Raw genomic sequence first — 26,895 nt, 5'->3', positions numbered from 1 at the left:
CAGTGGGATATGAATTTTTAAACCTGTTGCTGCCCCGCCAAGAAGACTGGTTGTCCTGGGGTAATTAATCCTTGATATATCACTGCAGAATTAGAATAGTGGGACTGGTATTTATTGATTCTCACTCGACATTCTTACCTTTTAAAATTTTAAACAATTTAACTCTGTTTTAATCAGCGATTGCCTTCAGAACCAACAATGTTTTCCAAGCTATCAAAACTCACATCACATTCTCATGAATTCACTGATTGATACATGATTTCCCAACGACAAAATGCTTATTTAAAATTCCAATGGCAAAGCATTAGGAGTATCCCATATTTAATCCCCCCAAATACATTTTTCTGAGGAGTATCCCATATTTAATCCCCCCAAATACATTTTTCTGAGGAGTATCCCATATTTAATCCCCCCAAATACATTTTTCTGAACTGCTCTTATGATATAATTTTATATGATTAGCAGATTTCATTTACTTTCAAAACATAGTATAGAGGAATTATTTTTTAGAAGGTGCCTTGCAAATTTCCACATAAACATTGTCATTTTATTAAAAATAGCAATGCTATCTGTTGAAATTGACAGCTGAAATGCAAGATTCAGTATTTTAAACTATTTGGTTACTCAATTTAAATACAAAGCAAACCTTTGATTAAAGCAAGAAAACCATAGGAAAAATGTTGGAATGACCTTCATAACTCTAAAATTTGTAAAAATGTAAAATATCTTTATATTTGATCAGAAAGTCACCTATTCAGAAAAAAATAATTCCTGTTATGCATTTACAGTGAATATAAATTCTGCTATATAATCAAAGACAAGACCATTAGAAAAAAATGCTTAAAATTAAGTTTTCATTTTAGACAATTCTTTTTTTAAAGGCATATATTAAATTTTCTGCCATATTCATTCATTTGACTTTTAGAAGATCCTTTTACTAGATTTTTAGATTAAAAATTCAATTTCATGGTAGAAATCCCTTGAGCATTTGTTCTTTGAATTTCAAAAATAGACATCAAATTTAATGAGTAAATAGAGTTTAAAAAACAACCCACCACCCTGGGACATAGGGACATAGATCTAGGGCTGCAAGGGACTTCAAAGGTCATCAAGTTCCCACTCTCACCTTCCCAACTCCCTCATTTTACTGAGGAAGAAACTCAGACTTAGGCAGATTAAGTGCCCAGGGTCACACAGCTAGTGTTAGAAGCAGGATATGAACTCAGGTCTTCCTGACTCCAACTCCATGTCCCATTTCCTAGTTTAGGATTCCATCTTATAGAAATTTAAGAAAACTCATGGCCTCAAGAGTTTAATGAAATGAAAGCAAGAAAGGATGCTTCAGGATTGTGCCAGATGTTCTAGTCATGGTCATCTGGTTGGTAGAAGGGGGTCAATGGAAACTCAAAACACACTCTGGTTTCCAGGAGAAACATACAGCATAAAGGTCGTAACCCAATATGCCATGTCCTATGGGTAAACAAAAATACATATACTTACTCTGGTATTTTTTGTTTTCCCAAAGAGTTCTTAGGACATTGTGGCCAAAGGGGCCACACGCTGAATGGGTTGACAAAGAATAACCATGATTGGGCAAGCAATGCCAAGGAAATCTGCAGTGCATAGATCCTTAAGCATCCTCACGGCTTAAAATGCATTTTTTAAAGGAACGTCTTTCAAAACAAATACAAATAAAATACATCAATAGAAACACAAGTTCTCTAGGGCTGTTTTAAATCAGCTTTTCAGATGACATCCCATACACATGTTGCATTTTTTTTAATGTATTCTTGAGTAAATCAATAGCAGTTACCCAGGTATATATTACATCCTTTCCCTGATATTAAATGATTATGTGACTCAAAAACTTAAAAAATTAATCTTTTCTCTTGAATCACCATTTCATTAGATCAATTCATTTCTCTAAGGCTCTTTAGCTGTAGACACATCGCTTTCCTAGGATGTTGTCATTGTGTTCCATTTATACTCACCAAGCTGCTCACACATTGGCAGTCCACTGTCATTAGTCACTGTACCTTGAGCAGACACGACTTGCAGAGGATAATATAGATCCACTTTAAATAATTTCATTACCCTTATGTGTGATATCAGCATGAAGGGAGATTTAGAAACTTTCTCCTCATTTTAGACACTATAATCTCATTTTTTGTCTTTGGACTTAATAGAGATTATTAAAAAATAAAAGAGCAGGGCCTAGTTAACTTCAGCGCATTAAGGATTTCCAAGGGCATACCTTTCACTTCCAGCTTGCATTCGATTTCCACTGTCCCCAGGTCATTGACTGCTTGGCAGCAGTAGGTCCCTCCATCATAGGGGCTGGGCTTACGAATCTCCAAAGTACACACTCCTTGGTTACTGAACATCCTATATCTTGGGTCATTCACGATGGCCACTTTGTTTTTCAACCAGGTTATTTTGGGCTGTAATCATGATGGAAAGAGGAAGAAAAGGGACAGAAAGGAATTATAAAAAGTTTAGAAGAGGAACATCAAAGCCAATGAAAACAAGTTGTATGGATGGTTTTTGGTTTTACATCACAGTCGTTTCCTGATGTTATCTTCACCCTGGCATTGAAATCTTTCTTTCCTTTCTTTTTCTTTCTTTCTTTTTTTAAACAAAGAAAAACATTTGAGCAAGACCAATCAATACAGTAAATAGATCTAACAATATATGTTACATTCCACACCTGGAGTCCCCCATCACTGTATAGAAAGGAGGGAGGTGTATTTTCATCACCTGTTCTCCTAGACCACATTTGGTCATGACAAAGTAGTCAACATTCAGCTACTTTTCAGCTTTCTTTGTGTAACAAAGAATTTCAAAGGAAATTTATAGGGAAAGAGGAAAAGGAATCTACAGCAAAAACAATTGTTATTTTGATTAAGTTATGTTTACTATTTGTGTAAAGGATGCTAATAAGTAGTCTGGGAGAAAAAAGACAGCTTTATTCAGAATTCCTTTTGCTAGAGTAGAGAGATTGCACCCTTACGGATCCATAGAGGCCATGATATGACCTCATCCATCGTGTCTTGGGATCCTTTGCAGACCCTTCCAGGAAGCATCACTACTGACTACTTTTGCCACCTCTCTTTATCTAAGGTTTTGTTTCTCTAGCACTTCAAAGCTTACAGTGTTTCAGCCTGAGAGACCGGTAGTACAAGCAGTACCCTCATTTTCCAGTGAGGATACCTGAGGCCCAGATGCAGGAAGTAACTTGGTTTAAACAGTTGAGAGCTCAGATCTGGCCTCAGGCCCCAGCTCCAATCTAGTCTCTCTTTCCAGTACCTCTGACTCTTTCTCACCATGGAACTGCTTAGAGGGGACATTCTCTTTCTCCAATAGTCCCCTAAGACCTCCGGAAGCCAGCTATGGGTCAGACTTCACTGGAATGGCTCTTCACTCTACTTCATTCACTATCTACTAGCTGATCACAAAGCTACGAAGCAGCAGAGATGGGATTTGAACCCAGGACCCTTGATACCAAAGCAAATGTTCTCCTCATCACACGATCCTGCCACCTCTAAACCTCACTTGAAAAATACCTGACCCCAAACCTCCTGGCTTTCCTGAGAGTTAAAGAGATATTAGCATCCCCATACTACTCTTTACACTAGGTAAATAATTCCTTATCCCCAGGGAAGAGAGAAAATAGCATGTGAAAGGCTAACATATTGTTTGTTTTACTAATAATCTAGTGACAAACACAAAAAGCATACACAGACATCCTGCCTGATCGGAAGTGGCTTCTAGCAAAATGAAATACACTTGGAAAATGCCATTCATTAGCTTCAGGGGAAGCTAACTCCAGAGCAACACCATGGCAGCCTAATGGGGTCATAATAGTCTCATAGATAAAGAGCAGGAAGAGACCTCAGGAGTCCTCACTTTACAAATCAGGAAACTGAGGCCCACAGAGGTGAGGTGACTTCAACACCTGCTTAGTCCAACCATGAGTAGTGTTTTGCCCAGGGTGACATGGGTAGTGTCAGAAGTAGGATTTGAACCCAGGACCTCTGGTTCTAGAGACATTGCTCTTTCCATTGTGCCATACAGAGTTTACTTTTAACAGAGGCTTTTGTGAGACAAGGCAGTTTTGGGCAGCACACAGCACAGGGACTGGGTGATCATACCTTTGGGTTTCCTCTAACGCTGCAGTTCAGGGTCGCATTATAGCCTGCTATGGCGTAAGTGTTCACCAGAGGCTGGGTAAACATCGGTGCTTCAGTGAAATCAAAGTCATCATACACGGGGTTTTTGTAGACTTTCCCTACAGTGAAAAAGAATCTATGAAATAGCCTTAAAAAGGGAACATTTGGGGCACACTTTCCAAAGAAATTTAACAAACATCCAATGGCATGTATGTAGTCAGTCCTTTGGTTTCCTGTATGTGTACATAAATGTAAATGTCCTGTGCACACACACACCCACACGTATCCCAGCTTCTGCCCCCTCCTCCTTCCCTTGACTAATGAGGTATTCAACCAGACATGCACTGAGCAGGAAAACAAGTTTCTTTTCAGATTGGAACATGATTTGGGGAAGTCACTTCTCATCTCCTTTCCTACAGCCCTCATGTCTAGGAAGAAGGATAATGGGATACGCAGTTCCCAGAGAGATACTAAAGGGGAACAGATTTAGGGATGGAAGGGATCCTAGCGGCCATGTGATCATGGGCTCACAGACTGAGACACGAAAGGGAAATCAGTGGTCATCTAGATGAGGACACTGAGGTCTAGCCAGGTTAGTTGACTGGTCCAAAATGGCACAGAGCCTGAATCTGAACCCAGGGGTGGTGCCCTTATTTTTCAGATGAGGAACTTCCCCAAAGTCATACAGGTAAGAAGTCAGAATGTGACATAGCTTCTCTGAGGACAAATTTAGTGTTCTTTCTCCTACAGGGAAACTCTCCTAACCAAGCAGTTAAAGAAATAACAAGCATTTATTTTGCACAGGCACTGAGAGACAAAACCAAAGATGTCACAGTCCCTGCCCTCAAGGGGCTTACATGCTAAAGAGTGCATTCAGAAATGAAAGAGTTGCTGCCTGAATTCGATCTGCCACTGCCTCCCTGCCAGGCAAGTTAAGGTTTAGTTCATAAATGTCCAAACATCAAGGAGGGTGATTGGGAACTAATATAGGTTTTTTTATACTGCTTTGAATATCTTTGCAAATTTACTCTATTTACTTACTTTATAAATTTAATCCCTCAGAACATGTAGTTTTCTTTTTCCTTTCCCAGAGTGCCTTCTCTCCCTGCCCTGGCCCACTCGGTGATTTGAAACCAAGGGTCAGAAGGATGGCGGCTCTCCCACTCACCGTCCTTGGCGATCACCGCGCTTTCTTTCGTCATTGTAGCCTCCTCACTGAGACCACACATGTTTTCAGCAAATACCCGGAAGTAATATTCATTTCCTATGACGAGTTCGGTGATGGTAGCATTAGTCCTGTGGTAGTGCTCAATGACAGTGAACCATTCCTGAAAAACAGAGCCCGCCAAGAGTAGAGTAAAACTTAGTCCTTTAGGATAGGCGCGGTTTTTAGAGTGTGGGATAGTCAAAAAACACTGAACATGGAGTCCTACCTGGCCTTCAACAAAATTATGGCAATATGATTATATAGCAATATGATTTTAAATAATAATAGTAACAACTAATATAGCATGTTAAAGTTGGCAAAGCATCTTGGGTATAGGATGACATTTGATCCTCACATCAACTCTGTGGGCCTGGTAGCACAGATGAGGAAACTGAGGCTCAGAGGTTAAGGGTTCAAACAGCCAGTAAGTGTGAGAACCAGGATTTGACCACAGTCCCAGAACCCTTACCAATAAATTGTACTACTTTTTAGTAGCAGTTTATCTATCTCTGGAAGCAAATTAAAGTAAACCACTAGAGAAAAATTAGTCATCATTTATACTAACAAATTGGCTTAATTATAATATTAACAAATGAGTACCAGTAGTTGTATTAAAATAACAACTATTTTTAATTATCTCTTAATCATTCAAAGAGTGTTTAAGTTTATTATGACTGGTAGAATATATACATCCTGTCATTCACATTTAGTACAGCTGATGGAAAAAAAAACTATGCATGTATATGTGAGTGTATGTATAAATATACATATATACACAGACAGAGGGCTTTTTTTGACAAAAGGATAATTAATAAATATAACATTTTCTACATGGGTCATAATTCCCTTCTTTGCAATTTTGATATTTTAAGTGAGACAAAGACCATTTAAGTCAAATACTCATTTTATCAAGTATAATGGAACGAATTCACACAATGTCCAGGCTCTGAAGAATATTGTTTTTCACCAAAGTGGAACTGAAACTAGATTGATTGGGAAAAACTCAATACCCAGAATTAAATGGATGGCTTGGTTATTCCTGGACAATTGGGAATTCTTTCTTCCCTATATCTGGTCACTCACTCTTCTCTCCCTCCTCTGTTCCCTGCTCTACCTGGCTCCAAATGTCTAAATGATGGCCCTTGTACATGAGTGTTGTCAGTTTTGCTAGCTGACCTTCGAGTGCTATGGGCACTGACCTGACACAGATAGGTAGTCCTAGAAATATAGAACCAGAGGGGGATTATCAGTGGCCAGCAGGCTAAGGATATCACATTAGAACAGTCAGTGACTGGGGCAGAATGGATGGAGCTATTATTGTTCCTATTTTACAGTTGAGGGAACAGAGGTTAAGTGACTTGCCCAGGGTCACACAGCTAGGAAGGGTCTGAGGCTGGACTTGAACTCAGGTCTTTTTGACTCCAGGCCTCATGCTCTATCCACTGCACTACACCATCAGATGCCCAGAATGGCAAAATACTCAGAACTATCCCCTCTGGACTCCTGGAGGCTATGGCTTTTCTGGGCCCCTGCACTGAAGCACACATCCTATGTAGCCTATGCTAGGAATTCTTTACCTTTCTTGTGTCTACCTCTTGGGCAGTGTCTGTGACCTCCTTCTCAGAATCATGGTTTTAAATGCATAACATAAAATACATAAGAGTACAAAGGGAGTAAATTATATTGAAAGAGTTATTAAAATATTTTTTAAAAATACAAGTTCACAACATTGTACACAGTAATAGTAACATTATGCTATGATCAACTGAGAGACTTAGCTCTTCTCAGCAATACAATGATCCAAGACAATTCTAAAAGACTCACAATGGAAAATACCATCCACATCCAGAGAAAGAACTATGGAGTCTGAATGCAGATTGAAGCTTACTATTTTCACTTTTTTTTTTATTTGTTTTTTTTTCCTTTTGTTCTGTTTCTTCTTTCACAACATGACTAATGTGGAAATATATTTAGCATGATTGCACACATATAACCTATATCAGATTGCTTGCCATCTTGGGGAGTGGGAAGGGGAAGAGGGGAGGAAGAAAAATTTGGAACTTAAAATCTTATGAAAAGTGAATGTTGAAAACTGTCTTATCATGAAACTGGAAAAAAATAAAATACTATTTGCATAAAAAACCAAGTCCACAAAACCCCAGATGAAGAACTCTGGCCTAGACGATACAATGTGGAGCAGTAAAGGTTTGCAGGGTCACACCACTGCTGAGGAGGGAAAGCTGTTGAAAACACCATAGGCTTTTGCCAGGTCTGTATTCTGAGTGTTCTGAGGATCAACATTTAGGATCAACTTTGGATATTCCCTTTCACTATTTTTGAACTTGTGATTTCTGGCATAGCCCTTAGGTCTTTGGAAGTCTTAGATGCTCAGACACATAGCTTACAAGTCATCCCTCTGCCCAACTCCCTGGGGGCCCATGTTTTGATGAAAGATAATACTCTACATACCAAATCTGATCAAATTATGTAATATCTATCCAGAAAAATGAAAAGATGAAATATAAAAATAGTCTACTCAGAGATGTCTGAAATTTTTGAGTTCTGCCTTTTCCTTTGGTCTAGGATTCTAGTTTTAGGGCTAGAAGGGGTCATTAGAGGTCATCTATTCCAAACATTTCATTTTACAGATAAGGAAATTGAGGCACAGAATGTTGGAGTGACTTAACCCAAGTTAGCCAGGTAGCAAGCGTCAGAGCCAAGATTTAAACCTAGTATCTGCCTCCAAATTCAGCCCTCCATCCATAGCACGTTCACTCTGCCCTTTCCAGTTTTCTCCTTGTCTCCTATTACTTCTATGCCTTCATTAGATAAATCCATGCTGAGATGTATTAGTGCCAAAAGACTTCCTATCAGTAACACGAATGATTTCCAATCACAGGGGCTCCATACTCTGCGCCAGGGGCTGTTTGGGGAAAATGCACACACACACACACACACACACACACATGCACGCACACATGTAAGGCACATGTATGCACATAAGACACATGCATGCACACATGTACACCACACACATGTACAGGCACATGCATACACACACTCACACATGCACACACATGCATGCACGCATGCACACACACTTTGCTTTATGCCACTGCCTGTGGTTTTGTTCCTTCCACCAATGCTCATTACCACCACTTCACCACTCAGTGGAGGGTATTTCCTAACCTTGTGGTCAGTGTGCTGAGGAGCCCTTCCACAGTTAGCTAGGTTTATCAACATCCAATGGCTTTAAAATAATGGAATGACAGCTCTAGAGCTGGAAGAGATCCCAAAGATTCCAGAGAGCCCAGTTCTCTCATTTTACAGATGAAGAAACTGAGGCCCAGAAAGGTTAAGTGACTTGCCCAGGGCTGCAATCTGGCAAGCGTCCAAGGTATGATTCAAACTCAGGCCTTCTGGAGTTCACATCTAGCATTCATTCCACCTACTCTGGTATCCACTGAAGCTTTTTTTCAGGTTTTGAGAGCCCTTGATAAACTGGCAGAATAGGACTTTAGCATGGTATACTGGAAAGATCACTGGCTCTGGGAATCAGGGGACTTGGGTTCATCCTGCCTCTGACACTTATTGCCTTGGCCTCAGTGTCCTCCCCTGTAGAGTGAGGGGGTTGGACTCAGTGGCCTCTGAAGTCTCCCTCCAGCCCAAGGTCAAGGCTCCTTTGGAGGTTAGCTACAGACATGCTGAGAAGGGAGGAGGTGGGACTCCCTGACTTTGCTAGCTTCATCCCAAAGAGATAGAATCTCCTCTTATAACATTTGGAATAAAGCTGCTCAATTGCGAGCCTGGTCACAGAATATGCTGGAGACTTATCAGAACAGGGGTTCACAGGAATGACAAATTCACTACTTCTTAACTGGGAGTTCATTTTCAGGGGCTTTGAGGGGATCCAGGGGTGTCTTAACTCCCCCCTACTTTTGTGAAAACTCCAAAATATCCTTTTCATATTGAAGAGTCCAGGAAAGCTTCTAGAAACTTATCTGACTTTGAAACACAGGAGCCTGGCAGTAGGTAGTGGCTTGGATCAGATGGCATCTCCCTTCTCTTCCAAGTCTGAGGTAGTAATACAAGAAATGCAAATACTGAAGAAAGAGCAGTGACAAAGGTTTAGGTTTTCTCCTTGCTAGTCTGTCCAAGGAAGGGGGTGAACTAGACAAGGTCCAGTTCTAATACCAGTGAATAAGTCCCATGACTCGTCAAAAGGTCCACAGTTGAGCCTTCAGAATTTATCTGTGTAAAGCTCTGTACCAGCATTTGGGCCCTGGTCCCAAATGACTTTGCATTTATTTTTTCCATTTTTTGGTATATTTTTGTATTCCAACAGTAGACTAAAAGCTTCTTGAGGGTGGGAACTGTTTTGTTTTTCTGTACCAGCATCTAGCACGAAACAGTTTTTGAAATGAATTGAGATCAGTCTGACAACATGTCACAAAACTGACTTTGACTCAGTGGTCTCATTGTTGAGATCATCCTAAAGGTATCAGGAAAGGGAAGTAAAGGGTATCTTTGTACAAAAGTTTTTGTAGCTGCTCATGTATCATAGGAAAAAACTGTAAAGAATATGAATTTTAATGACTAGAAAATGACTGAATGCATTATGGCAGGTTAATATTGTACCATATTTATGTGGTATCTATGGAATCAATCATGATGGTGCATCCAGATGGGGACAATGAAAGACACACACAGAAATAGGGCATGATGCTGCGAGGGGGTGCAAAGGAAGATCATCGGGCCCAGGGCTGCATGTACATTGATAATGTTTTAAAAAAAGAAAGAAAACCAAACCACACTAAAAGGTTACAGATGATAGAAAAGGACAAACCTATTTTAAATTTGATCCTTGGTTAGCTTGTCTTTATTTTATGAAGATGCCTTGTATGGCACCGTTCCTTGCCCCTCCCCCTGACAGGCATCCTGGGAAGGTGGGGGGGAGGGGGTGGATAGAGTGCTGCATCTGGAGTCAGGCAGACTTGGGTTCAAGTCCCACCTCAGACACTTTCATAGCTGTGTGACTCCAGGCAAATCACTTAATTACTATGAGTACCTCAAGTGATTTCCTTGGAGTTAACTTCTAAGTCATAGCTGGATTGCTGAGAGTTGTGATTTGTATATTTGGGTTTCCCAGGCATTGGGTCATGTTGACAAAAGCAAAGCAGATTTTTAGTGATTACTTTGTGACTTAAGGTCAGTGACCACTTCATCCTGGACAGCATCTTACCAGCCAGACTTTCCCTCCCTCTTAGAATGGGGTCAGTGTGGCAGACCAGGAGACATCTTTGCAATCACAAATCAAAGGACTCTGACAAAGAGGGAATTTCTGTTTCTGATTCTTCATAGAAGAATCTCCAACAAACACTCAGTAATTCAAAACACTTCCTCAAAAATAGCCTGTTCAATATAAGTGATCCAGTGTAAAATTTTGGGGGTGTTACTGGATTAAAAAACAAACAAACTATAGGTCATTAAGATACTCTTAAGATTTGGCTATGCATCTGAAAGGGCGTGATACTTCCTATTCCCCTGTGTACCGTGTTTCCCCGATAATAAGACACTGTCTTATTTTTTTTTTGACAGAAAAACCACCAGAGGGCTTATTTTCAGGGGAGGGCTTATTTTAATGAACATTGACAGCAATTTTAATAAACAGCTCTCCTCCGCGGCACTGCTCTCAATGGCGACAGCAAGCAAATCACTGGGGAAGAACAGGATGACGCACTCACTGCTGCAGCTCTGATTGGATGCAGCTCGGAGCGCGGGGTAAGTTTCACGGGGGGGTGAGGGGGGCGGTGTTAATGTAGCGTGTAGCGCAGGGGATCACCTTCACTACAGTAGCAATCTCAATAGGGCTTATTTTCGGGGGAGGGCTTATTTTAGAAGAATCTTACACAGTAAGGGGAGGGTTTATTTTCGGGATAGGTCTTATTATCGGGGAAACACGGTATTTCCCATCCTCTGCTCTCACTGACAGTGTTGTGGAAGAGAATTGGGGCAAATTACAACAGTGGTTATGCCACAAATTGGAATGCTAATTAGCCAACTTCAACTGGGCCCTCACTGCAGCAAGGCAATCCTGTCATTCCTCCCTCATTCCTCATCCCACTGCCTACAGAAGCTATTCCAAACCTTCTCTCTCCTTCTTAAGCCTCCCACACCTTTGTCCTCCTCTCACTCTCTCAGCAGAGGACTTTACCTCTTTACTGAGAAAACTGAGGCCATCTGCTCTGAACCCTCTCCTCTTCATCTCAAAACCCATTGGAATTATCTCACATAATCTCCCTGATAACTAGGGATAATAATGGCCTTTGTCAAGGCCAACATCTTTACTAACATACCCCAGATTCCATCCCCTCCAGTCAATTGCACTTTTAATTATTTCTTCTGTCTAATCATCAACTTCCACCCACTGCTGCCTTCAAACATTCCTAAAGCTTAGCCTTAAAAAATCTTCACTAGACTCCATCATTCTTTCAAACTATCATCCTAAGCCTCTCTTCCCTTCCCCAGCCAAACTGCTAGAAAAAGCTGCCTATGCTTGTAACTTTCCTTCCTCTCCCTTCTTGCTTTGTAATCTGGCTTCTGACCTCATCACCCAAAGGAAACCACTCTTTCCAAAGATACCAAAGATCCCTTGATTGCCAGGTCTGACGATCCTTTCTTATCATCACCCTTTCTGATCTGTTTGTTGTATTTGTAACTGTTGACCATCTTTTCCTCCCAAATACTCTCTGTCCTCTGGGTTTTCACTCCACCTCTGGGACTGCTCCTTCTCAGTCTCCTTTGCTGGCTCATTAACTGTATCGTACCCCTACCAGTGAGTGCTCCCCAAAGCCAGCTGGGCTTGCCTTTTCTTCTCCCTCCACGTTCATTCTCCTGGTGGCTTCACCTGCTTCCTGAGTTTTATTCTTGTCTCTGTTATGATGGTTCACAGATCTACACACCGAATTTCAGACGCACACCACTAACTTCTTATTGAACATTTTGAATGGCTCGTCTCAGAGACATCTCACGTCTAAAGCAGAACTTCTTCCTTCCCCCAAGCCCTCTCTTCCAAACGTTCCTGCTGAAGACCTTGCCATCTTCTGATTCTCCCAGATTCTTAAGCTTAGCGCTGCCTGTCCTCGATTCTTTTTTCTCTCTCACCCCAAATATCAAATTGCCAAATCTTGCAGTTTCTACCTTCACCACATCTGTTGCCCTCAGCTTTTTCTCTCTCCTTGGCTCTTACCTTTCACCTAGATGAGTGCAATGACCTCCCCACTCCAGCCTATTCTCCAAAGAGATGCCCAAGTGGTTTCGCTCAAACACTACCTGACAGGTCGCTCCCCTGCTCAGTACACTTGGGTGTTTCCCTATCACCTTCTCTGTCCAGCTTTTAAAGTCCAGCCTCAAACCTCTCTTTCCAGCCTCTTGGACATTAGTCTGCCTCCTCTACTCTTTGATAAGCCAAACTGGCCTTCCCTCTGACACCCACACAAAGCATTCCATATCTTACCTCCCTGCCTCTGAACTGGCCCCACACCTAGAGGGCCCTCCCTCATCTTCTGTGCCCCCTCAAGGACCCTCCTGATCCTCCCACTCCCAGCGCCCTCCCTCTCTAACTCCTTTGTGGTTTTTGTACTTATTCTCCTGATGTTTACTCTGTATGGACTTCTATATATACTGGCCGTCTCCCCAGTTAAAGTTTAAGTTCCTTGAGAACTGCTTTCTCATCTGCTTTTGTGTTCTCAGCACCTAAGGATGGTGTCATGTCAATTCTTGTCATGCAGTAGGTGTTTAATAAATGCTTGTAGCTTGATTCATTTATCTATATGCACATACATATGCGTGTACACATTTCACCAGTGAAATAAGATATCACAAATCTGAAATAAACATTTTCTCCTTCTGCCTCAGAGGGAATGAAAGCTTACCATACTCTTCTTGTCAGCTTTTTGGATTGTGTACCCTGTGATGGCGGCATTGCCGTCATCTTTTGGGGGCGTCCACACCAAGGCAGCGTTTTCTCCCCAGACATCTTCAATCTTCACAACTTGGGGTGGGCCAGGACGGTCTGAGAAAATGAAGAGCACAATGTCACAGTGGAACCGTTCTCCACCAGTCTAGATACATGTCAGAGGAACATTTCTGAACATTTCTTCCCACTTGGAGTGGTACAAAATCTGGATGCTCACAATTTGTTCTTTAGAGAAAATGTACTTTCTTTTACAACAAAGTTACAACATATCTCAAAATATGTTACAACTTCAGTGTTCTTTTTTTTTTGCCTTTCATAGGGGCATTTGAGGTTAAGTGACTTGCCAAAGGTCACACAGCTAGTAAGTGTTAAGTGTCTGAGGCTGGATTTGAACTCAGGTCCTCCTGATTCCAGGGACAGTGCTCTACTCAATGTGTCACCGAACCACCCCTCAATGTTCTTCTTCATTTAAAATTTTTTTTCAGCCAGAAAAGTGTAGTTAAAATGATGGGCTTATATAAACTTTCCCTAAAGTGCTGACTTTTGCAATAAGAAATTGCTACTTTGGGTACAGGAGGTAGGGTGGTCAAAAGATGGAGTAGAAGTTCAAACAAGAATTCTTACTTCTGCTTTCTGAAATAGACTCTTTGACCTTATCAGAATGATAGAATAATAGAACTAGGAGGGACTTTGGGAAATCATCTCTTCCATTCCCCTATGCTTAGAAATGACTATGATTTATTGATTATGAAGAATTTTCTGTTAGCAATTTCCCAAATTTTGGTTAGTGTTGGAGATTAGTATTCTAGAAGAGTATTAGAAGAGCAAGGAAGGCAGGGCAGTTGAGTTGTTGAGGTTACAATGTCTCTGAGACTGGATTCGAAATGTCAGTAAATGGGGGCAGCTAGGTGGTACAATGAGTAAAGCACACGCCCCGGAGTCCGGAGGACCAGTGCAGATCCTGCCTCAGACACTTAACACTCCCCCACCCACCCACACACAAAACTAGCCATGTAACCTTGGGCAAGTTACTTAACCCCAACTGCCCTCCAAAAAAGGCAAAAAACAAAAAAAAAAGAAATGTCAGTAAACTATTCCTGTATATACTGATGCAAATCTACTCCAGTAATGAAAATCTAGAGAGAATGCATAAAACTGCTTAGAGATAGTAATTTCCCTTTAGAATAGCTACTTACAACAACTGAAAATTATTTAGCAATTGGGTAAGTCTTGTGTTGTTCAGTTGTTTTTCAGGTATGTCTGACTCTGTGTCTCCATTTGAGGTTTTCTTGGTAAAGATATTGGAGTAATTTGCGCAGGGTTACACAGCTAGTGGTTTGCCATTTTTTTCTTCAGCTCATTTTACAGATGAGGAAACAGGGTTAAGTGACTTGACTAGGGTCACACAGCTAGTGAGTGTCTGAGGCTGGATTTGAATGCAGGGAGATGAGTCTTCCTGACTCTAGACCCAGCATTCTATCTGCTGGGTCACCTAGCATACCCTTGTGCACCTGGACATAACATGCTTTCAGAAGGCAATTGAAAGGCTACTCATGGAGAATGTTTTGACAAAATGAAAAAAAATTATAATGTGAAAAATTGGGTGGTGGGTGGAAAGGGAAAGAGGAACTGGTTTGTTTATTAAATTTTGGGATTTTGTGCAACTGATTTTCTGAAAGTGGGGCATAGCTGTATGAATTTTTTTTGGGGGGAGGGGGTAAGGTAGGGCAATTGGGGTTAAGTGACTTGTCCAAGGTCACATAGCTAGTTTTGTGTTAAATGTCTGAGGTCGTATTTGAACTCAGGTCCTCCTGACTCCAGGACCCATGCTCTATTCACTATGCCACCTAGCCACCCCTGTATGAATTTTTTAAAAACTTCATTTCTACATTTGCCATAATCATTGGTAAAATTAGAGCTCTACATTGCTTTGACAAAACTATACTGGTTTTCTTTTTTCAAACCTACCAACTATCTGGATATCTATGGAGGCACTCTCCACATATTTGTCCACTTTAACTTCCAGATCGTATTTCCCTGAGTGACTCCTCTCCGCTTTTCTGATAAATATGATTGTATCCGTTTCAGAGTTGCGTATGTTTATTTGGTTCTTATCTATATCAACACCATCCTTCTTCCAAGTTAGCTCTGGCCTTGGTTTTCCCTAAAAAGAAGAGAAAAAAAACCCAAAGTGAAACAAGGAAGGTATTTAACGTGGCTGTGCTCTTTGAGAGTACACAAAGCAATCACAGAGCTGGAGGGGATCCAATGGCATGGTTCGAATTGAGGTACTCCTGAATCAAGGATTTCTCTTCTGCATCACGATGCCTCTACCTGTATTTGGGGGTAGCAATAATAAAAATGATCCATATATTCAAGTCAATTTGGAAGGGCTTAGGCTGGTGGTTAACTATATAAGGACAAGCCCCAGTGAGTCTCACTGTTTCACGAAGGCTCAGTTACTGGCAAGGTTGGGGGCTGGCATTAAGTAGAAACTGATTTCAATTTCATGAGCCATGTAGAATTTGGTGGGTCAAAGTGATTTCTGAAAATGTTTTCTGAAGACATATATAGGCATATATTTACATGACTCCTACAACCATCTAAAATTCCTGATTATACTTTTAATGAATTAGATTGAACCTAAAACCAGGAAGCCCCTTCCATAGCATAGAGCATTATTTTCTCAGTGCTGAGCTTTGTTTAAAAGGACAGCCAGGTTTCCAAAATCATAGAACTAGAAAGGACCTTTAAAGGGTTACTTATTTTCCCAGGCCCACCTTCCTTCCCCCTCCCCTTATCTCCAACTTTAAAGTAAGAACAGACCTAATCCATTTCAGACAGAAAAGCGATTTTACTTGGTTCTGTGGGCTTTGTCCAAACCAGTTTCAGTGTTTGATGATCTTCCCTTTCAGAAAGTGCTTCCTATGGCTAGCCTAAACCCCATAGTCACCCCCTCCCCATTTCCTAACATCTTGGATCAGATGCCCTCGGAACAGAGAAAAGGCTTCCATGGCATTGTTACCTGGAAAGGAATGACAAGATTTACAGCTTCTCCAACTCTTCGAATATAGGTTTGCTTCAGATGTCGAGGGATACGAATCTTGGGAGGTTCTAATGGAGGAAATAACAATTTTGAACTGTCAGGTTTTCCCCAGACTATGTGGGCAATGAGCATATGTAATAGAAAGAAACAGCAGGCTCCATGGTGCCAAAATGGAGATATTTTCCAGTGACCAGGTCTATGCAGTTAGCGGCTCATTTATGCCATGATTAGCCAAAGCATTTTCTCTAGATAGAAATACTCCTGAGACCAAGCAGAACAAAGGTTTTCAACATGACAGTGCTTCATATACTTGAAAGCAGCTATTTCATCTCCTCTGAATATTTTTTTTCCAGAGGCTTAACATCCTTAGTTTCTTCAACTGGTCCTTGCATAGCATTGTGTCTAGCACCACTGCCACCCTACTCTTTTTCTCTAGTCCTCCAGTTTCCAATGTCCTTCCTAAGAGAGAATGCCCCAAACTGGACAAAGTGAACAAGGAGGATGCAGTAGAGCAATTTAGCTGTCATCTGCCTCATTAGACACATGATTTACATGGATGTGAGAAGTCTTTTCAATGGTGTGGAACACAACTCGCTCACTGTCTCTGACCTCATGTGATTTCTGTCCATTTATTGATCTGGAGAGAAATTACTTAGTACATGTTCAAGGCACTCTGCAAGGTATTTTAAAAATTATTATTTATTTACTTTTAATATTTTAAAAAAAATGAGGTCTAAATTCTCTCCCTCCTTCCTGCCCTACTCCCACCCACTGAAAAGGTAAACGATTTTGATTTCAGTGCTACCTGTGAAAGTTCCATTAAATGTTTTAACACTCTATGTGCCAGCATCATCCAAGCATTAGCTTTTTTCCCTGGCTACTATGTTATTTGTTGGCTCATAGGGAACTTGTAGTCCACTGAAAACCTTAGATCTTTTTCAATCAGGACTGATGCTCTTTCTGCTTGAACAGAGAGCAGTAGTTCTTTGATTTCTAACTCCTGGGAGTCATTGGTAAATATGTCATTTAAGGAAAGAAGTCATGAGAAGATTCAATGTGGTAAAAGGATATAGGAGAGGGAGAAGTAACAGAAGAGAGGACAGGTGAGAAATAAAAAAATTGTTATAACTTACCAATAACCTCTCTGACTAGGATTGGTTGTCCATAATATTTAGGTTCACTGGCACCAGCAGCATTCACAGCTTTTACTCTCACAAAGATTTTTGCATCCGTTGGAAGGCCAGTGATGGTGAATTTAGTTTTGTCAGTCAGTTCTGGGTTGGCCACTATCCAGTCTTCCGCTAATAAGTAAAAAAAGAAAGGGAAAAGAAGGAAGAATTCTTCAGTTATTCTCATGCAGTATTTAACCTGACATCTTAGATAGTAGAAACTCCAAACTGTATTTTATTATCAACAGTGAAACTAGAGCATGAGACTTTGGGTCCAGACTCAGAGAAAATGGATGGACATTTTAAAAATTTAAATGGAAAATGGCATTAAAATGGTTTAGTTTTGAGGTCTCAAATAAATAGTTATTGGAAGGGACTCTTTCTGATTTCTGAATACCTGCTAATTTTCTGGCTAGTCAACACTAATGTGCAGCTTACAGTAGCTGCTATGCTTCTTCAAGGACTGTTTTGGTTTTTTGTCTTTGTATTCCCAGCACATGCATAGTACCTTGTACATAGCAGATGCTTCATAAATGCCTGATGAATTGAACTGAATCTGCTATTTCATTGATGTAAGTACACCCTTCACCAATGGCCTGTCTGGGACTTGGCAGATAGTCACTGAGAATTAATGTATCTAAAAAAGAATGAGCCCCTGTGGCCAATGTGGCACCTTATTTAGGCTGGTTCTTGGGAGACAGAGACAAATAGAGTCTAGAACCAGGTCTGTACTCAGTGTTTTCCAGCTGCATTTGAGGACCTTAGGGTCATGTTTACCATAAGAGGATACACTAGAAGGGGGTATTATGCACCTATAGTATTTTTCCAATTGTTTTCTCTGTGTGGTTCAATAATAACTGATAGAATCATTCCACTTAGCTATTTGTATTCATAAAAATTCAGAAAGCAATAAAAAGTCCCCACATGGATGATGAAGACATCAGCATAATTTATAGTTATAAAGAGTTACCTACATTTCATCTCTGCAAGTTTATCACTGACTCAAATATTAGGGTGGGGAACCAGATTGAAGATTGATACATGACTATTGGTGAGGAGAAAATTTGGTCCATTGGCCAGATTTGTATTTATTATATATTGTTTATTATATATTATATATATTGTTTATTATATATTATTTAGTATATATTGGCTGATTTGTATTTGCTATAATTCAGAGTGTTACAGCTTTAAAGTCAGATAGAACCTTAGAGATGACCAAGTCCAGGTGAGATACCTGAAGGCTAGAGGTTAAGCAATTTGCCTAAGGTCACACAGGTAGTTAAGTTAAAGAGCCAGAATTTGAATTCAAATCCCCAATGCTCTTTCTTTCCTCTCTTCCTAAAAAGCTCAAACATTTTGAGGTTCCCCTTTTCCACTCCTAACCCACCCTCCAGCACCAAGTGAGGTGGTGGTCCATCCTTAGCTGCAGGATCGGGGCTAGGTGAAGATGACTTCAAGCATTCCAGTTTCTATGCTGTTCTTTGCAGTTATGTTCCCATTGACTGCATAAGGATAAGGTGGGAAGACTTAGGTCCCTAAACTTTTCCTCTGATTTCTAGGGGCTTCTTTATGTGGAGAAGGCAAGGAGAGGGTCAGTTAATTTCACTATTAGCCATGGGATATTCCCAGACATCTATACCATAGAGTAAAAAGAAGCTTTATACTTTCATGGAATACTGTACCTGAAAGATCATACGCAGCCTCCCCCATTTCATCAGACTCTTTTGCCGATGTACCTTGTAAGAGGTCATCATTAAAATTAATCCAAAACACCCACTTTCACACAAAGAGGAGTATTGTATCAGTAGTTAGCATTCTCTGTTAGTAAGTAATGCAAAGTGTGCAAAGATATCCATCTTCAGGAAAGTGATCAGGAGAGACACCAACAAGTTTGAGACACACCAACAAGTTTCTAGGCAGAGTTCTTGTGAAGTCAAGTTTCCTGTGCAGTGGCCTATTCACCATCATGCTGAGCCTGAGGCTCCAGTCACAGTGAAGAAGGTCAAGAGAGAAAGGAAAGTGAAGGGGAGAGGGTGGGAGGCTGAGGTACCTCCAAGTGCAGAGAGCAAGAGATAAGAAAAATACCAACAGACTGAAGGGGAATAGGGATCCAGGTCTGAGGGGAAATGAAACTATCCAGCCTACGCAGACATTATTTGCAGTGCCATGTTCATTTCTATTCTTTGTCTAGACCTTTTTTACTCTGTAATAATCATGATAATAATAATAACGGTCATTAATAGTGACAGGGAAAAGAGACTGGAATTGGGATTTCAGTCATATAGGGACCTCCCAGGTAAAGAAACTCCCTCTATCAGTGTAGGTTGGGGCTTTCTCTGCAACCACTCAAATCTTTGGGATCTGCCTAGAGCACTGAGAAGCTGTGACTTATACAGGGTCACACAATCAGTGTATGTCAGAGACTAGACTTAAACCCAGGTCTCCTTCCTGGCTTCAAGGCTGAATCTCTATCCACTATGACACAATGCTGCTCAGTAATAGTTGGATCAAACATTCATATAGTGCTTTAAGGTTTGTAGAGAATGTGAGAGAGGTGAATTATCGCTCTTCCTCCATCCCTTTGAAAATATAGAACCCAGGGAAGGAGACACCTCCGTGGTTTTGGCACAGAGGCTGAGCACATGGGAGGCCTATCCCTGTGTCTAGCCTGGAACTCCCTGTCTCAATTCACACCCTCCTCCCCTTCTCTTTTTGGGGCTGCCATAGGGCCAATAGGAGATCATAGAAAAAGCAAGCTCCCCAGGGACGACAGTCCTCTTTCTGTGGGTTCTCCCAAGATTCTCTCAGATCCCAGGGTCACAGGGTGAAGCTGTAGGCCTTCATTTCCAGTCCACCATTTAATAATGACAACAGGGCCTTTAGTTCCATGGGATCAGTGTTTGAGTTTCAAAGGCAGCTGGAAAGCATCTGAGACTATATGGCGAGCAGTTGTTGGCTGCCCATGATCAGTTGTCCTCTTGTTGAGCTGGTTGAAACTCCCAAGGAAGCAACTGAATTCTCAGTTCCCATGTTCCCGACAGGAGAAGGGAAGGAGGATGGCTTAACTGATGGCCTCTAGACCCGAAGATGTGAGAGTTATAAGGAGAAGGGACCATGGCTTTGAAGGGGAGAAGGACCCAGGAACATGGATTTTCTTATAGCTGAGACAGAGAAGTAAGTAAAGTCCTAAAAGAAAGAGTTTGTGTCAATGCCTGTTGTGATGGGTCTCTTATATCCTTGGTGGCCAAAAAGAGAAGAAATATAGGTGAAGAGAAAGTGAAAATAGGAGATTGAAAAGAAAACAAAGGAGAAAGGATAAAGTGAATGATAAATGAAGGGAGGAGGGAACAAGAGAAGCAGAATAAAAATGAAGCATGAAGGAGGGGATAAACCTATTAAACTCTCCAACCCCCTTTAAAAGTAAATTACTTTAAAGAAGATGAAAGAAGTGCTGGGAGTGGGTGGGTGGTGAGGAAAGGGAATGAACACCATATAATACAGAAGGGAAGACCATAGACAATGCAAGAGGAGAAGGAAAACACGTAGAAGAAAGAATAAAATACAGCAGGCATAAACAAGAGAAAGGCAGTCAGAAATAACACACCATCTTATAAAGAAAGGTTTCTCTTACAGAACGAAATCTGACATTTCCCAAAAGCATTAAAACATTATAGAAAAATTAGTTTTGGGGAACACAGCCATTGAGAGACTGAAGAACAGGGCAGCCAAAGAGAGAAAGAAAAGACCACAAGAAGAAAATAGAAAGATATAGACGTTAAACTTTCAGAGACAGCTGATTCCAAAGTCATGTTATGGGGGGCAAAATAGATACATAATATTGACTGTGCACAGATACATATGTATATATGGGCATATATATGCATATGTATCTACACAGATCACACACAAAATTATGTAAAATACATTCATTGTATTTTATCTAAAGGTGGGTAACACCAAAATGACAGTCAGCTATCATTTTGTGGCATCTTCTTACATTTTAAACCTATCGGAAAGAAAAGAGTAAAGAATTTGCTCTATTTCATACAACACAAACATCTGTGGTCAATGGCCACATCAAACATAAGACTGAACAATTCTGTAAGATTAATTGTTGACATTATTATAAATGGGAGAGGAGGAAGTTCAGGGTTATTTGAAATGTTGCAAGAATTGGAATTTCAGTACACCAACCCTGAGAGGCATTCAAGAAATTAAGTCACCTAAGCATCTTGCGTAGATTTATAATGCGATGGTGGCTTGGGGTGGTGTGATGGAGATCCTAGGCTGTGATCTCCCCCCCACCCTTCCTGGACACTTTCCCATGGTTTCTCCTATTCATTCAGGATGACATCTTCTATTGGAAGTACTGGGGTAGATCTCAGGGTGAGAAGCACATGACAGCTGCAGCCAGGTTTATTGTGACTTCAGGTTGTTCCCACCTGCTCTTCCGTCCTGACCAGAGAAGATGCTCTAATCCAGGGCATGGGAATTTCTTCATGTAGTCTCTCAGAATAAGAATTTTCTTCTCTGTAAGCCCATGTCCAACCTACACCCAGAATCTTCAAATCCAGAATCCTTCTCCCCTGATGGGTTTTAAGATTCTTGGGTCCAGGAATTTTTCAAAGAAGGTGAATTTTAAACATGGTGAAAGGGAATCTCATTTCTCCTCTTTTTTGTGGAAAAGTTAGTAGGCTTCTCTGATGAGATACTTACCTAAGATCTCCTAGAATGAAGATGGAAGCTAGAAGGAGTGCAGGTTTGCTTACCTATCTTTTGACTCCCTGATTTCTGCACTTGACTTACATGTCTGTCTTTGGCTCTTGACAAGGAAGCAGTCCCAAGAACTAAGGAGATCTTGCTCCTATCCCACCCCTCTTAGGGCTGTAGGAAATGCTCTGGTTTGTGCTTTCCCAACCATTTGTCTCTGTGTTCCTTGCCTCTTAGTTCTGTGTTCCCCCTCTCCCCACCCCTTCTTGCCCCCCACTGCTTCTCTCTTCCCTTCCTGTTCTTAGGAGTGATTTTTATCACCAAGACATGGGACAAGGCATATTGATCAGGGGCTGAACCCGTTTCGTGACTGTCAGGACACAAGTCTGTCAACTTCATATACTGAGAAAGAGCTTTTTAAAGAAATTATCCTTTATATTTCCTTATTGTTTGTTTATCATGTGAAGGACAAGGGAAGCTCAGTTCTATGTGAAGTCTCTGCACATGAGTCAGTGGCTTCACCTTGGAGCACCACTGGGGTGGGCAGTCAGGCTAATAGCTCATCTCACAGGATAATAGATTTAGAGATGGAAAGAGCTATGGAGGTGAACTTGTCCAGTCTTTTCATGTTACAGATAAGAAAACTGAGGCCCAAAGAGAAGAAGTGACTTGCCCAAGGTCACGCAGGTAATAAGTGGCAGAACCAGAATCCAAAGCCTGAGCTCTCTCCCTGCACCAGTTTGTTGTAGGATTGTTCAACCCATTCATCCTAAACAAACATTGGTTATCTTGTGGAAGACCCAGTTCCATTAATGAAAGGACTATGAGTCCTGAAATTGCCTTGGACTTTTTACTTCCTGACTCTCAGCAGAATTGCACAGAGCCTAGGTCACCAGGCTTGCCAAGAGAAGGCTTATCTGGGGGGCACCAGCTACTCAATACAGACAGGGCTACATTTTATTCCTTATAATTTTTTTTAAAGAATTCACTTCAGCCTTGTTCTTAGTGTGAAAGAGATGACCCCCCCCCACGGAAGGGAGAAAACATAGTGGGAAATGTCTCCCCCAATGATTGCTATCATTGTAAGCCCTTGGAAGATTACCTTCATGGGTGCTACTTACTTCCTTCAAAGCAATACTCGACCACATAGCCATCTAACCCTGCTGCACCAATCTGGTCTGGGGGTCTCCATTTCATCGTTACTGTAGTATCAGTTACAGAGTCAACAGCCAGAAGAGTAGGGGGGCTGGTTACCGCTTTAGAAAAGAAAAGAGAGGGAAAAGCCCATAGTATGAGAGATCATAGAATCACAGAATTCTGGAGTCACAAGGGATGTCAGCCGTACAACAACACAACTGACAAGTAGGCATCCAAAGAGAAGAAGTGACTTGCCCTACTTGGAGATCTACAATGGAGAAGACTTCAAAAAACATTTTGTACAAGACTTGCCATGCATTTTTCCAACCTCCACTCCCCTCTGGGGCTGACCATTCCACTTGTGAACAACTATGATTTTTGGTCAAATTTTCCCAATATAACACCCAAGGTTGCCTCTTAGTCACTCTCCCCATGACTCCTGGACCTGGGGTCAAACAGAACAAGTCTGATCCCCTTCTACATGCTAGGTCTTGTATGTGCTTGCAGACAGTTGTAGACAGCTAGCATGTCTCCTCTCACCCTGTCTACCAAATCTAAACACAGCCAATTACTCCAACCAATCCTCAAAAGGCATGGAATCAAGGTTTTCCCTATTCCAGCTGCCATTGTGAATTTTTTTTCAAGCTTATCAATGTCTTTCCTAAACTGTAATGCCCAGGATTGAACAAAGTCCTCTAGAAATGGTCTGACCAAGACATAAATGACAGGGGACCAACCCATCATAGTAACCTTCCATCAATTACAGTCTTACAGAGTCTTTTTAGCCACAAAGTTAAGTGACTTGCCCATAATCATAGAGCTAAAAAATGTTAGAGGTTTTCTTGACTTCAAACCTAGCATTACAAATAAATGAATGAGTGAATAAGCACATGTGTGTGTGTGTGTGTGTGTGTGTGTGAATTTGAATCTCACAACAACCTCATAAAGTAGGGAGAGAATATTTTATAGATGTAGGAAATTTTATGTTTTTAAAATTTTACATATGAGGAAACAGGCTCAGAGAGATTAGAAATGGTGCTGAGGGTGGGTTTGAACCACCATGTTCAAAACCCTTCCCACTACATAGCATTACTTCTCACAATGCAAAGTACAAAGTGGGTGTTCAATAAAAGATGGACAAGAGCTACATTTGAAGCACTTCCTGACTGTCTCCCATGGCTGCCATGTTCTGCTCAGTATGATTATTACATTTTGGGTGATATGCAACTTTTTACTCACCCAAGGGCACAAAAGGCTTGGAGGGCATGCTGGGCTTGGAGATGCCAATGGCATTAACAGCAAATATCCGAACCTCATAGGCAACACCTTCAATCATTTTCTTGGGCTCAAATGTCGTTTCTTTGATGAGATCAAAATTCAGCCTCATCCACCTAGAGCTCTGTTTTTTTTTCCTTTCGATAAAGTATCCTGGGGGGAAGAACAACATGTGAGTTAAAGTGCATCTCTCCAGGCCTTTGTAGGGAGCAAAGACAGCTTCTGGAAGACAGGTTTTTCCTCTACAAATGAATCACAGCACCATGGACCTTGTACTTTCAAGCTAGATGCATTGGAAACCAAGTGAGTGCCTGTCAGTTGGGAAGGGGCTAAGGAAACTGTGGTATATACATGTAATGGAATATCACTGTGCATGAGAAATTCAAAGAAGCATGTACAAAGACTTGTATGAATTGATGCAGAACAAAGTGAGAAGAACCAAGACAATATGCACAATGACTACAATAATTCAAATGAAAACAACACTAAATATTAATTACAATGAATGATCTTAGTTCCAATTCATCCTCAGATAACAGATATGCAGTAAGCATTGGGTCCATGCTTGAAATCTTTCCAGCCTGGTGGGACTTTATGCTCCACTAGCATGGCCTTCAGGAACCCAGGTCACCTTTGTTCCATAGAACTGCACCTGAGTAAGACTTCAGATGGAAAACAGTGTTATCTTAAGTTATGTAACACCTTATCTTCTATGGGATGACTTTTAGATGCCACCTCTGATGGGATAACCATAAAGCATACCCGGCTCTTTGATCATGCTGTGGATTTCCTGCAAGGCCTTACCTAGGATAGGGGAGCCGCCATCATTTGCTGGTGGCTCCCAGTTCATTATGCACCAGTCGTCTCCCACATCTGTCACATTGGGCGCCAATGGAGGATCCGGGATATCTGGGACAGACAAAACAGAGAAAAATGTTAAGTGGAAAAGAACTTTTTCTATGAAAATCATATTAATAAGAAATGTTTTTAAAGTACTTTTGTCATAAGGATACAGTTATCAATCATAAGGATGCAGTTAACAATCTAACTTCAGTAAATAGAGAGGGGAGGAGAAGGAATCAAAACTGGGGTGGGGGAGACAGATGAAATGAAAGGAAAGTTGTAGTCCCTTGCTTCCTCTCTTTCTCTTTTGAGTAACTGGGGTAAATAAAACACCTGCCAAAAGGGACAAATGTGTGGGTGGCTGGTAAAAGGAAAGAGACGGAACAAGGAAACGGTTAACATGGAGAAAGGGGGAGGGGAGAAGCAATGAGAAGACAAGGAGAGAGGGAAATGGCATCTATGGCTTGGACGACTCTCTAGGGAATCATTGGCCTCATCTGAGAAACTGACAGACCAAGTGCTACAGAGCATTGAGGAGGGGAAGGGAGAGGGAAGAGAGGGAGGGGTGAGATAGGGAGAGAGAGAAACAGAGAGAAGGGAAGAGAGAGGAAGAAAGGGAAACCTATATGCAAGGTGTGGTGGTAGGTGCTGGGGCATGCAAAGATGAACAAGACAGAGGCTCTGCCTTCAAGGGGTTTAATATCTAAGAGCAAAATTGAGACAGAGAAACAAAGAATTGATAAATCTTAGACACTCTTATTGTTTTTAGGTTCAGATAGAGATCGAATCAGAAGATACATCGAGCAGATAAATGACAGTCACCCAAGGGCCATCATAGACACTACTCTCTAGTTATCTAGAATGGAATATTTGTTCTGTAATTAGATTTTAATGAAATTACAAGGGCCAAGAAAAGGAGTACAGAGGTATTTTTGGTGATGCTGTCACCAGCGACCAGAATTGCCAGTCTTATTCCCTGAGGTAATAGGATCAGTGATACAGAGTGAAGAGGGGGCCCCTAGTGATCACATAGTACAGCCCTTCTACATTTTGGAAGATGAGGAGAATGAGATTCAGACACATTCAATGCCTTGATCATTGTCATGGTTAGTAAACAGTGGAGGTGGCATTCAAACCCATGTTCCTAGGCTCCATCCTCCCGTGGTCATTCAACTGTACTCTGTCTCTCTACCTCACACTCAAAGTGGTGATACTGGGTCTCTTGACTCCAAATCTAAGTCCCTTTACACCTTTGCCACTAGATTGTTTCTCAAAATGAAGGTCACAGATGTCATGGAGAATGGCAGCTTAAACCCACAGAACTGAGGGGGTACAGTGAACTGACACATCTTCATGCC

The 26,895-nt window shown here is 41.2% G+C and overlaps 1 protein-coding gene and 1 long non-coding RNA gene across 9 annotated transcripts in view; one reads left to right on the top strand and one right to left on the bottom strand.

Moving 5' to 3' along the window:
• The window catches only part of MYBPC1 (myosin binding protein C1), a 179,129-nt gene that overhangs the window by 4,426 nt on the left and 147,808 nt on the right, over nucleotides 1-26,895 (bottom strand). For 4 of the 8 annotated variants that reach the window (XM_069095234.1, XM_069095233.1, XM_069095239.1 and 1 more), the window contains 12 exons: nucleotides 25,499-25,603; nucleotides 24,659-24,847; nucleotides 23,404-23,538; nucleotides 19,255-19,308; nucleotides 17,534-17,701; nucleotides 16,380-16,468; nucleotides 15,323-15,518; nucleotides 13,311-13,450; nucleotides 5,338-5,497; nucleotides 4,152-4,288; nucleotides 2,255-2,441; nucleotides 24-82 (listed from right to left, as the gene is read on the bottom strand). In XM_069095234.1, coding sequence (XP_068951335.1) covers nucleotides 24-82; nucleotides 2,255-2,441; nucleotides 4,152-4,288; nucleotides 5,338-5,497; nucleotides 13,311-13,450; nucleotides 15,323-15,518; nucleotides 16,380-16,468; nucleotides 17,534-17,701; nucleotides 19,255-19,308; nucleotides 23,404-23,538; nucleotides 24,659-24,847; nucleotides 25,499-25,603 — 1,619 coding nt within the window. The remainder of the gene's footprint in view (nucleotides 1-23; nucleotides 83-2,254; nucleotides 2,442-4,151; nucleotides 4,289-5,337; nucleotides 5,498-13,310; nucleotides 13,451-15,322; nucleotides 15,519-16,379; nucleotides 16,469-17,533; nucleotides 17,702-19,254; nucleotides 19,309-23,403; nucleotides 23,539-24,658; nucleotides 24,848-25,498; nucleotides 25,604-26,895) is intronic. The other 4 variants (XM_069095240.1, XM_069095235.1, XM_069095237.1 and 1 more) reach the window with 3 other exon arrangements.
• Nucleotides 1-26,895, top strand: part of LOC138166739 (uncharacterized) — a 60,118-nt gene that overhangs the window by 10,965 nt on the left and 22,258 nt on the right. The window contains exon 2 of the long non-coding RNA XR_011169709.1: nucleotides 10,975-11,157. This is a non-coding gene — a long non-coding RNA (uncharacterized lncRNA). The remainder of the gene's footprint in view (nucleotides 1-10,974; nucleotides 11,158-26,895) is intronic.

This window comes from Petaurus breviceps, unplaced genomic scaffold (genome assembly GCF_028583685.1).
Source record: "Petaurus breviceps papuanus isolate PSGF00001 unplaced genomic scaffold, PetGlider_PUasm1.0 225, whole genome shotgun sequence".
NCBI classification, from domain to species: Eukaryota; Metazoa; Chordata; class Mammalia; order Diprotodontia; family Petauridae; genus Petaurus; species Petaurus breviceps.
Note: the sequence above shows the minus strand (reverse complement) of the source record. Positions and strands in the feature narration are given on the sequence as shown.